The sequence below is a fragment of the Musa acuminata genome, chromosome BXJ1-4 (assembly GCF_036884655.1).
Source record: "Musa acuminata AAA Group cultivar baxijiao chromosome BXJ1-4, Cavendish_Baxijiao_AAA, whole genome shotgun sequence".
NCBI lineage: Eukaryota > Viridiplantae > Streptophyta > Magnoliopsida > Zingiberales > Musaceae > Musa > Musa acuminata.
In genome coordinates, this window is record NC_088330.1 from 34720001 (window position 1) to 34731632 (window position 11632).

The 11632-nt window shown below is 46.4% G+C and overlaps 4 protein-coding genes and 1 long non-coding RNA gene across 7 annotated transcripts in view; 4 read left to right on the forward strand and 1 right to left on the reverse strand.

Moving 5' to 3' along the window:
- Positions 1–2582, reverse strand: part of LOC108952919 (uncharacterized) — a 5626-nt gene extending 3044 nt beyond the window's left edge. Inside the window, exon 1 of the long non-coding RNA XR_010505049.1 lies at positions 2235–2582. This is a non-coding gene — a long non-coding RNA (uncharacterized LOC108952919). The remainder of the gene's footprint in view (positions 1–2234) is intronic.
- A 1250-nt stretch (positions 2583–3832) lies between these two features.
- On the forward strand, positions 3833–4720 carry LOC135672169 (transcription repressor OFP2-like). The gene has a single exon (XM_065180625.1). The coding sequence runs from the start codon at positions 3833–3835 to the stop codon at positions 4718–4720; it is 888 nt and encodes a 295-aa protein (XP_065036697.1).
- Positions 4721–5491: 771 nt separating this feature from the next.
- On the forward strand, positions 5492–6454 carry LOC135657809 (BURP domain protein RD22-like). Its single transcript, XM_065176026.1, has 3 exons — positions 5492–5610; positions 5708–5813; positions 5899–6454. Exons 1-3 carry the CDS (start codon positions 5575–5577, stop codon positions 6294–6296), a joined length of 540 nt encoding a protein of 179 aa, XP_065032098.1. The 5' UTR covers positions 5492–5574; the 3' UTR covers positions 6297–6454.
- Positions 6455–7322: 868 nt separating this feature from the next.
- LOC103973432 (WRKY transcription factor 22) lies at positions 7323–8737 on the forward strand. 2 transcript variants are annotated; one of them, XM_009388100.3, is made up of 3 exons: positions 7323–7831; positions 7926–8039; positions 8143–8737. In XM_009388100.3, the coding sequence occupies exons 1-3, from the start codon at positions 7497–7499 to the stop codon at positions 8579–8581; spliced, it is 888 nt and encodes a 295-aa protein (XP_009386375.2). In that variant the 5' UTR covers positions 7323–7496; the 3' UTR covers positions 8582–8737. The 2 variants fall into 2 exon arrangements, with proteins under 2 accessions (XP_009386375.2, XP_009386306.2); XM_009388031.3 differs by having other exon boundaries at positions 7329–7831; positions 8131–8737.
- Positions 8738–9744: 1007 nt separating this feature from the next.
- Positions 9745–11285, forward strand: LOC103973285 (probable WRKY transcription factor 43). 2 transcript variants are annotated; one of them, XM_009387917.3, is made up of 2 exons: positions 9745–10363; positions 10931–11285. In XM_009387917.3, the coding sequence occupies exons 1-2, from the start codon at positions 9990–9992 to the stop codon at positions 11103–11105; spliced, it is 549 nt and encodes a 182-aa protein (XP_009386192.3). In that variant the 5' UTR covers positions 9745–9989; the 3' UTR covers positions 11106–11285. The 2 variants fall into 2 exon arrangements, with proteins under 2 accessions (XP_009386192.3, XP_009386115.3); XM_009387840.3 differs by having other exon boundaries at positions 9771–10363; positions 10928–11280.
- The last annotated feature ends 347 nt before the right edge of the window (positions 11286–11632 follow it).

The window sequence follows — 11632 nt, forward strand, 5'->3', positions numbered from 1 at the left end:
AGTGAAATCAAGTTTGGGTCGAGCCTATTCATTAATTCTAGTTCGGTTAAACTAAATCAACACCTCTTCAACTTAACCCCCCTCCCTCTGTGCGAACATATGGCCAAGTGCCCAACTGAGTGAAATCAAGTTTGGGTCGAGCCTATTCATTAATTCTAGTTCGGTCAAACTAGATCAACACCTCTTCAACCCAACCCCCCTGTCCCCATGCAAACGTATGAGCCCCTACCCCCTTCAGAATCCCAATTGAGGAATAGAAGAGTGTGATCATTGTCTTCCTCTCTGTCAGCAAACAGTGGTGACGCCGTGACGGCATCTTCCTCTACATCAATAAAAGATGACAACATCTACCTCTGACAAGCTCTTCCTCCTGGACCCCAACAGAACCTCTTTCCCTCCTCCTTCATCACAGTCGCCTACATCCCCTTGTCACCCGAGCTTTCTCGAAACCCGAGAGCTTTCCCAAAGCTCGACTGCCTCGTCTTCTACCGCTGCCCCCCTTTGATTAGGATTCTTCCACTACCTCTCCCCCTCTGTCACCAACATCTTCTCCCCTTTCGCTGCAACTCTCCCCCTATTGTCCTCCTCACACAGCCAACATCTTCGCTGCAACTCTCCCCCTATTGTCCTCCTCACACAGCCAACATCTTCCCTTACCTCTCCCCCCTCCTCCCAAGCTTCCTCGACAACCTCCTCCTCCTCCCTGATACCTCCCCTCCCAACTCTTGAACCCTAACAGGCCCCTCTCCTTCCTCCTTCTTTCCCTCCCAATCGACAACCACCCAACTGAGAGCAACCCACCTCCCATACCCAACAGCCCCCTCCCCTTCTCCTCGGATAGCTCCATGCTCCCCTCTCAGCTGATGGCGACCCCCTCTCCATCCTCCTCCTTCTTCTATGTTATTTTTTATCAATATTTTTTTAATTTTAATATTCGAGAGTATGCTACTTTACTCGAGCGAGTGCCTTGCATCTAGGGTGTTTTAATACCTTGGTGTCATTTAGCGCCCAGCGCCTTTGACGACACTAGTCACTGTCGCCTCCTCCTAATAATATGCTACAAAAAAAAAAAACTCCCCCGCCCCAGTCTCTTCTGGTCTAGATGGTACCAGGTTATAGTGCCAGTATGTCAGATCTGTACCAATCCTGTACTGGTTTAGGCTGCAAGCGGCATCAAAACTGGACCAAATTTTAAACCCTGGTTGTGGGTGCCAATAGCATTTGCTTGTCCACTTTGAGGCTAGTCTGGCAAGATGCAGTCATTGTCTTAGCGTTCTTGCAAAGGGGGTACATCAGTCACACTATACAAATCATTATCATTATCATTAACATAACCATCGACCCTTCCATTAAGTATTCAGGCTTTTCCCCAGTACTCTTGTTCACAAGTTTAATTTTGCTAAAATGCTAGAATGAGATAGATTTGTAAAGTTAATGGAAAGGAGGTAAATTAATTGGTTGGTTGATTCTTAGTTAAAAAGTCAATAGCATATTTACCACGAATAACCAAACTTTTCTAGCAACTCTATCAAGTCAAGGAGATGAAGAAATGAGATACTTCATCACAAGAAGAAATTATCTTTTTTTCTTTAACAAGCTTCCAGAAAAGAATAAAAAAAGGCAACACTATTTTTGGACTAAACAAGTATTTGGTGACCAGTGGACTGAGTCACCGCAATGAAATCAGGATTGAATTGTCGATCTAAGTCTAACTTTGAGAAGAAAAGAAATAGGGACTTGATGGGGCTTCCGCACCCAGCCAAAAAGAGGGTGCCATGTATACATGGATAATTGATGCAAGGTCTATACAGCCTTACCCCTACAAGTATAGAGATTGTAACCGCACACCAGTCATGGTCGCCAAAAGATCTGTGCAGGTTCTTGACAAGCAATCAAGATTTTCTTCATTGCTTACGTAATCTTTTGAACCCTACTCTCATAACTTAGAACAAAGTATCAACAAAAATCGAGTTGGTATTACCTAAATAACTTTGTAGGACTCAGTTTCCCAACAATACCATAATATCCCAATCTTGTTCGTTCATTATCTTCTTCTTCTTCTTCTTTTCTTCTTCCTATATTTGTGACAATTGGAAGGACATTGCACCGTAAAGATTTATAAACATAATCAATCAATCGAGAGAAAGAACAAACCCTAGAAAAAATAATGTCAAATTTTGCTCAAATTTGTTGATGAGACATCCGTGAGTAAGCTTTGAGGCATTGGATCTGACCTTTCGACGAACAGAATTAGAAGCCAGATCAGGCGGTATCTATTTCTTCCAGATCGGAAGAAATCGGAAGCCTCCTCGTTCTTCTACCCTTCCAAATCGTAAGCCTCCCATCCAAGGACTAATACACCGTCGTCTTCGTCGGAGGGCCTCTCCGTGGCCCTCGTCGATGCCGTCCTCCCCGATGCGGGTGGGAAGTGGGGAGACGGCGGCTCGGGCGAAGGCCTCCATTACGGAATCCCCCCCAAGGGCGCGCAGTCCTTGAGCCCAGCGTCCTCCAGCCTCGGCCGCGGCCTCGTGGAGCACCATGCCCCTCTCCTCCGTCGCCCCCCATCCCCAGTAGATGTTTCGAAAGACGCACCGGCGCGCCCTACGTTATTGGATCCATCTCTTATAGCCAGATCCAACTAACTGATCCGGCCCGAATAGTTATTGGGCCAAGCCCAAACCATATTGACCTACGTTTGGCACTTATCATGTCCATAATATGTTAATTCCTTTATAAATATTTGTTTATATTATTGATAATTAGATTGAGTTTTGTTTAAGGGATAATTTTCACAGTAAAATTAATATCCAATCTATTATTTCGTTTATTTTATTAGAAAAGAATCTGAGGCACTTTTTTGGAGGTATATTACAAAAGGATAAAAAAGGCTTCCTAAATAGAGTGGTTTTGAATCCTATACGGATTAGAAAGTTGAAGAGTTGAATGCTGCCAAATGTGATTCTTCTCTCAGAAACATCCTTTCAAGTCTTGCAGTAGCCTAACCGTGGAATTAAAGGTTAAATGAGATGCCTACATTGGCTAAACGCCATTGTTGAGCATTACTAGCTCGTCATGTGGCTCCAAACAAGAATGGTCATGGTGATAAGGAGAAGTAACCAGGTCACATGCACGGGTAAGACGATCTCTGCTCGATGAGCTGCGCCTGTGACGGAAGGAGCCAAGTCGCAAGAGACCAACGCTTCCGCCTCCACCCAAGACTCAATCACTAGTTCACTTTAACCAAGAACGGCTGTGTGTCAGGAACATGGTGAAGCAATCCTTTCGCCGACACCAGCCGTGAATGGTGGGCAAGTGGGTGGCCGTATGCTTCTCCCTAGCACTCGGGTGCTACCGTGATCACTCTTCTTCTTCTTCTTCTTCTTCTTCTTCTTCCATGTGGTGTTCTGGTGATTCTTTTGAGGCTGTTGAGGTGAATGCACTGTTCTATTTCCCAGAGGAAGAAGGTCAAGTGTTCTTCTCCACCCTCTTTTTTGCTGCATTCCAGAGAGAGAGAGAGAATCAGAGTTATAATTGCTTTTGTCCTCAAGCAGCTACGAGCGATCGAGCAAGACAAAAGCATGGCAACATAAGAGCATCTCCGTACCTTTATCTTCTGCAACACACTACAAGAAGAACTGATAAGAATCCAACCTTAACAATTAGTAGTGGCACTAAACAAATGAATTAAGAGCGATACAACATTCAACTGCTTTTGTTCTCCTATAAATGTATTCTCGTCTTCCTTCTTTTTCGTGTTCTACTTGGGGGAGGAGGAAGACAGTACATGTGATAACAGAGAGTTTTTAGCTCACAGACGAAGCAAGAGTCAACAATGGAGAAGTTCAACAATAAAGGCAGCAGCGCCAAGCTGAAGCATCGCCTCACTTGGATGCTGCTCGGCTCCTCTTGCACCACCACCACTACCATTGCAGAGGCCGCCCCTGATCCCTGTACAGATTTCCGCTACCGCAACAGCCGCCCCAGCCGTGCGACCGACGACCACCGCCCCCGCAGCGTCGACCCAGTCGGGCGTGTCAAGCCACTCTTTTTCTTGATGAACAAGAAGGAGAATGATAAGGAAAAGAGGGCACTGATCGAGTCTGTGAGTCCGTCTGAAGGTAAGCAGAGGACCAAGGAAGCCTCTGAGAGGAAGAAGAAGAAGAAGAAGACTAAGAAGAAGAAGCAGAAGGTGTTGTTCGATGCTTATGAATTCACCAGCTCTTCTTCCTTGGACAGCGAGAACGATCACGATCTCTTCAGCAGTGATGAAGAGGAGAAAGACGAGGACGAATCAGGGACTCTGTTCTCATCCAAGAGCTTCTCCACCGAATCCTCTGAATTCTACCACAGCAGCAGGAAGAAGAAGAAGAAGAAGAAGAACACGAGGAGAAAGAGCATGAAGTCCACCCGGCGCCCGCCAAGGAGACATGTGAAGCATTCCCAAGAACCGCAGCCGCTGGTCTCCATCTCATCGTCCGAGAAGGAAACGAAGCCAGAGGCAGCGGCGTACATTGCCGGGTTCCCGGTGGTGAAGCGATCCACCGACCCTTACGGCGATTTCAGGAGCTCAATGGCGGAGATGATCGTGGAGCGCGGCATGAGCAGAGCTCGCGACTTGGAGCGGCTCCTCCACGCTTACCTCCACCTCAACTCCCCTTGTCAGTATCAGGCCATCCTCGAGGCGTTTTCCGATGTATGCGAAGCTATCTTTGGCAAATAGCTGAGCACTTGGATCGACAGTGTAGATTACAGTGTTCATATCGTTGTTCCACATCAATAGTCTAACGCCCTTATTGCTACCTGCACTCTAATTGAAGCTCGATCCTGCTCTGTTCTCTCTGGATTTGTAGATGTCAGCTCACTATCTACTGTAATTAAGGAACCATAATCACACATCCATGTTCCATGGGAGAACTCAAATTACATGAGGCAATTATCACCTTCATGACCTCCTTTTATTTCTCTGTCATTGTGTTTACATGATATCAAGCTACTGTGTTGGCCATTGTAACCACACTGTGACATTTATGTTGAGATGAACGAAGCTTAGATTCCATGCTGCAGCTATACGTGACCCCAACCACATTGAAATCAAGGTCTAAAATGTGACCAAATGGAAGCCAAATCTGGATTCAATTGTCCTTCCGGTATCGCACCTCATTGACTACACCTCGTGAGTTTGGATTCTCTTGTCGGCAGCCGCATAGGATTCAGGGTTTTCTCGAGCACAAGATTGAGCTGATCTTGGTCGTCCAAGCTGTTTGGGATCGAACACATGAGCTGCACTGTTAGGGTTCTTCTCGAAATCGAGGCCTTGGATCCTTCTCTTCTTCCTCGTCGTGGAAGCACGCCATTTTACGTCAATCATGGAGAAAGATGCCGTCTTCCAAAGACAGCAGTCACTGAATCGGTCCGGGGACGGTTGATACAGTCCCCCATTAAGTGGAGCGAGCTCTCTCCACTCTCCTTTGCTTCTTCCACCACGCTGTCTCTTCTATAAAAACCCTGGCTAATCTTCTTCTCGTCATCGTCCACCGAGTGTGTTAATTCTTGGTGTTCGTGCTGGTTGACTCCATGGATCGTTTCCGTTCTCTTCTTACATTGTTCTTAGTGAGTGGAGCGAGCTTTAGACGTCCTCTGTTCTCGATTTATTTTGCCTTGTAAGTTTCTTTCTCTCGATCTTCTTCTGTGTTCTGTTCCGTTTCAGCTTGCTGTAGTCGGTCATGCAGCGTTGCCTCCTCGGCTGGTCGACTGGAACTCGGTCGTCCCCAACACTCCCATGCCGAGCGCCATCAGTGATCTTAAAAACCCTGGTCTCTCTTTGTTTCTTCTCTGTTGTCGTTCCTCTCTCTTCTTGGATGCTAACAAGCAATGAAATGCTTGGTCTTATGTTTGCAGATGTCACTGATGAGCAGAAGTCAGGTACCAATGTGAGCGTCGGCATGGGAGGCGTGAACGTGAGCTCCAAGGGGGATAGTGGCGGCGCCACCGTCAAAGTTGGCGAGGGCGGCGTCCATGTGGGCACCTGGAAGCCCGGTGGCGGAACCACCTTTGATGTCGGGGAAGAAGGTGTGAACGTGAACACCAGCCACGAGGGGGGAGGGCGGCCCGTTGTTGTCAGGGTGCCTTTCAGCAGTGGCTTGTCCTTCTCATATGCTGCCGCCGAGAGACAGATCCATGATGACCCCAGCATCGCCCTCTTCTACCTGGAGAAGGGCTTTAAGTCTGGCTCCAAGTCGAGCGTACAATTCAAGAAGACCACCACCGGCGCAGCTTTTCATCCGCGAAAATCATAGTCTCTATCTGTGTGTTTGAGAGAGAGAGAGAGAGAGAGAGAGAGAGAGAGGCAGCTATTTGCTTCTCGTGTTGCACACGTAAATGCATCTTCGTTATGTAACAACAACAATAATAATAGCAGCATTTGGAGCTCTACGTTTGTAGGAAAGATTACATATTTTGCTCTCTCAATACAATTGCAAGAGTTCAAGAAGGAAAGAAAGATATCTGATCTCCGAATGGATCTTTGATAGTAATAGCTAGTTGACATAAGGACAGCGAAAGCCATGGGTACCTTACTGTTACTACATGTGTAGTGTGGGACTTCTCGACCTTTCCATCTAAAGACGAGAAGTGGGCGGGGCACTTTTGATGGATAAACCTATGGATGGGATAAAGGCAGTATCACATCAAGGTGTGGAAGGACGAGAGGGAACGGCATGGACGGATGAATGAGTTGCAACTGGCCTTTTGCTTCTCCTACGTTCTTGTTATTTTGGATCAATGGTGACTCACGTTGGGAATTAGCCGAGCTTTCGTCCCTCTGTCAGAGATCACATCGACGACAGGGAGTGATGGGAACAGCAGCTTGTTGTGACATCCACATTGAGACCTCCATGGCCGCCGTCTCACGCATGTATCCATCTCCATCTGCTGCGTAGGAAGAGCTACCAAACGGCGGCCGGAGAGAGAGAGAGAGAGAGAGATCAGTTCTGGCTTACTGTGAAAGCGAATAGGTGTATGTGGACCGGAAAAAAACTGTGAGTGGATCAAAATAGTTGACCACGGATACAAGTAGATAAGCTTAGGAATAAGAAAAGAGGAAGGGATTGCGGATGGATTGGATTGTTCGTAGGATTTTTCTGAGGGTGATGTCAACTTGTCATTGTGAACGGATTCCACACACACACGTTAAGATTTTTGGCCTCTCTCTCTCTCTCTCTCTCTCTCTCTCTCTCTCTCTCTCTCTCCTTTGACTTGTGTTAGTAAAGTCAAGTTGGCAGAGCCCACAACCGGTGGTGGGCTTGGCATCACCGGATTCTGGAGATCCGTCGCCACTTCCCCCTATTCTTATCACCACCACGCGTCTGTGACCTCCACCACCACCAAATCTAGTATAAATTCCGCCAGATCTTGGCCTCTCTTTATATCCGAAACCCACATCACTCGGCAGCCAAGTCAACGCCGCCCGCCTCTCTCTCTCTCTCTCCTTCTTTTCCATGGGCGACGATAACTGGGATCTTTACGCGGTGGTGAGAGGATGCTCCGCCGGCACTGCGGTGGACGTGGACGATCCCTTGTTTTCTCCCTTTCCTCCTTCCCTGTTGCAGGAGAGGGACGTCGGCGGCGAGAAGGAGAGGGCTTTTGGCTTCCCCGAGCTCGTGGGGACGTCGAGTTATCCGTACGGACTCCACGAGCTCTGCAAGCCTTTCTATGCCATGGAACTCCATCAAGAACCGCCTCTGATTCCTGCAGTCGGTGATCCCCGGCAATCTCAGCGGCAGAGCAGGCAGCCCCAGCGTCCGGTCTCCCAAGCTCCCCGTTCTGCGAGAAGGTACATCCTCTGCTCTCCTTTTCTTGCCTCGTTCCTTCTGATTCGAACTCTGGAGGAGAAGGATTGCTGATACGTGGAAACGTTGGACCTGCAGGAAGAATCAGCAGAAGAAGGTAGTATGCCAAGTGGCTGCTCATGGCGTCCGATCCGACCTGTGGGCGTGGCGGAAGTACGGGCAGAAACCCATCAAAGGCTCCCCTTATCCACGGTAAAGCTGCAAAGGCCGTTCTTTTCCTTCGATTTCTGCTACCAGGTTGTGATCTTAGGATGACGGTGTTGACATTTTGAGCGGGAAGCAGTTCATATTACAGGTGCAGCACCTCCAAAGGCTGCCAAGCACGGAAGCAGGTGGAGCAGAGCAGAGCCGACCCGGGGATGCTGCTCATCACCTACACGGCGGAGCACAACCACCCCATGCCCACCATCCGAAACTCGCTCGCGGGGAGCACCCGACCGAAGCTCCCCCCGCCTACCTCCGCCGACGGCGATAACCGTGACCAGCTGCTGCCGCCGAGCCCACCGTCGTCTCCCCTCGCCGACTCCGTGGAGGACGAGCTTCTCCTTAGGCGGCCGCCAAGGCAAGGTGAGGAAGCCGAGGAAGAAGAGGAGGAGGATACTCTGTTCTTGGGCATGGATACGGTGGCCGTCAGCTCCGGATACTTAGGCGAGAAAAGCGGCTTCGAGGACCAGTTCTGGCGTTCTCCATGGCCGGCCAGCTTCAACGCAGCGGCGGCAGACATGGCGATCTAATGGTGGAACACCTATCACGAAATTTTGATTCTGCTCCGCTGTCTGTGTTTCGTCTTCCTCGTTTCTCATCTGACCGAGAGGACAAGCATGCTTCTGCTGGCTCTGTAATCTCTGTTTCTTCTCACACCACTGCCCAAGTGAGATTTTTAGCTACAATGCTCAGGTCATTCAAACAAGCAACAAGAAAATGAGATAATGATCATAAACACAAGACAATATATTTACGTGTAAACTAAAAAAAATGTATCATGAACAAGATCAAATAAAATTCTTTCACTAACCACTAAAAACAGAGCCTCAAACACCCACATAATTTTTCCAAGCCAACTAAATGTATAATGTGATTGTAAAAAGTTGAGTAAAGTTGGGAAGAACTTGGTTTTGGCAGTCCTCTGTATCTCATCACAACACATTCAAAAGGGGGAGAATGGACTACAAGTAAATAGGAGAAATTGTTATGTAGATTGGGTTCTTTAGAACTATCAAAGCTTAAAAATTTCCATTACTTTTTTGACCTGGTAATTGACTACTACCTTTTCAAAGCTAGGGTGAATCAAAAAACTCAATCAAACTGAGATTAAATCGATCTAAATCAGTTCATCAATAATTTAATTTTAAAACTATAAAATAGTTCTAATTCGTATGTACTTTTTTGACATGGAGTTTATAATTTCAGTTCAATAATTTACTAAAGTAATTAGATTGAGATTTAATACTAAAAGTAATAATTATGATGCTGCTAAACTCTTTCTCTCTCATTCTAAATGAACAAAAGCAGATGAAGGGAGATTAAGAGAGGAAGTGAGGATTGATGGTCTGAAAGGACCCTTCATCGTCTTCTTGGAATACATTCACCGGCAGAAGCAGCTTCTTGGAATACATCATCGGCAACATTGTTTAACAGATCATATCGAGTGTTTAACACGCATTTCGTGTTCTGATTGCGTCGTCGTGACGAAGGTGATAGCTTTAGGTGAACGACACGTAATCTATCTCATTCTGGCATCCTTCCGTCTCTGCTCTCTTCTTCCTTCGCCAGTTGGGTCACCAAGTTATTTCTCGCCCTAAACTAATCTCTCTCCATGCTTTATCGTTCATGCGTGGTCAAGGCTTCAAGCTCAAGCCTGGACTACGTGACACTCATATCTATAGTTTACATGAGAACGACGAGGTATAGTGGCCGTGAAGCTCCGTCCATATTGGGAGCAGTAATGGCAGTTGAACTGACATGAGGTTAGGTGGGGTGTCGTTGGTTGTCCTTCGTTGGATCTTGCGTCCATAGATCTCATGTTTGTCCACTCCTATCTTGTGGTTGACACTTCCCAACCTCTTCCCAACTCCCCACGCTCTTCTTCTCTCCTATATATAATCCACCTGCGGCAATCCCTGCACCTTCGAAGTTGCTCCGATGGAATCCTCGGAAGCAGCAGCGCCACCCTACTCTCCTTTCTTCCCTCATCTCGCGCCTTCAAGCTGGTCTCAGTGCCAACAGCAAGACCAGTCTGCTTCGCTCCCTCATCCGTGGGTGATGTCAGGCGTCGTCGACTGGAATCTGCCGCTTCTACCGAGCACGATGGGACTGCAGCAGCAGCAGCTGCTGCTGCAGCCAGCGCCGGCGGCGAGCGAGGACAAGGAGAAGGGGAGGGGCGCCGCCGGGAGGAACAAGAAGGTCATCAGGCCGAGGTTTGCTTTCCAAACGAGGAGTCCCAACGACATACTCGACGACGGCTATCGTTGGCGGAAGTACGGCCAGAAAGCGGTCAAGAACAGCGTCCATCCCAGGTGAGTTGATGTCTTCTATATCCTTGTTCTCGAAATGTAGAAAGAGAAGAAGGAGGAGCAAGACAACAAGAAAACACTTGAATTCTAATTATATCATTGAGTAATACCACAGCAAAACAAACCTAAAAGAAGAGAGAGGCAATCAAAGGAGAAGCAATACAAGTTCTAATAATCTTAGAATGAGTAAAGACAGTGAAACTAAGAGAACATAGAGACTGAAACTAAGGAAAAATAAGAATCAATAACAATGTAATTACCTCTCTACATCTATAGAGAGGTAAAAGTAGGCCTAATGCTAAGTATGATTGCAGAAGACTGACATGAGGAGACATGACAGCAATTTTCCAGCTTCAAGATGATCCATCATATTGGAATTATTAGCATAAAACTCAGTAACTTGGCCTCTGAGATCACTGCATGCATATCTTTGCATATTAACGAATGGCTTTACCTCATACCAATCAATTCTTTTGCTTATTACATGTATCGATGATATTTAGGTTTTTGCACTCTCATCTAACCCTTCTTCTCTCCTCATGAATCAATCATTGCATGGATTGGAAGAAGCTACTACCGGTGCACTCACCACACATGCAACGTGAAGAAGCAAGTCCAACGTCTGTCCAAGGATACGAGCATCGTTGTGACCACATACGAAGGGATCCACAACCATCCATGCGAGAAGCTAATGGAGGCTCTGAGCCCCCTCCTTAAGCAGATTCAGTTCCTCACTGGATTCTGAGGTTGCTTTAACTTTAATTAGCTGATGTAGGAAGACAAAAGAAAGGAAGGAAAGAAGGAAGAAGAAAAGCATCTGCTTTGTAATAATGCATACCTAATTACTCCCTTTATTATGTAAAAGTATATATCGTAAACATCCAACAATAGTGTATTATTGCAGTACGTGTAATGAACAAACATATTTACTGCAACATTTGATTCTTTTTTCTTAATTTTGTTATTGGCAACCTCTTAGTTCATATAACCCTTAAAAAAAATAATAAAATATAATTTTACTAAATACGATCCCTCAATTATCAATCATATCCTTATTTTCCGCAACCCCTCAATTACCCTTAATTCATATAACGATTTCATTTGTCGGTCAATTATCCTCTTATGTGTTCGACATCAAAATCGTAATTATATCTCCTGGAAGAAGACATTTAAACATAAGAAGGGGGAAAGAAGAGGAAGAAAAAGATTGTATGGAAAAATGTTGAAATTAAACGGTAAGTTAGGGGTCTTTATATCCAATTATAGTGGGGT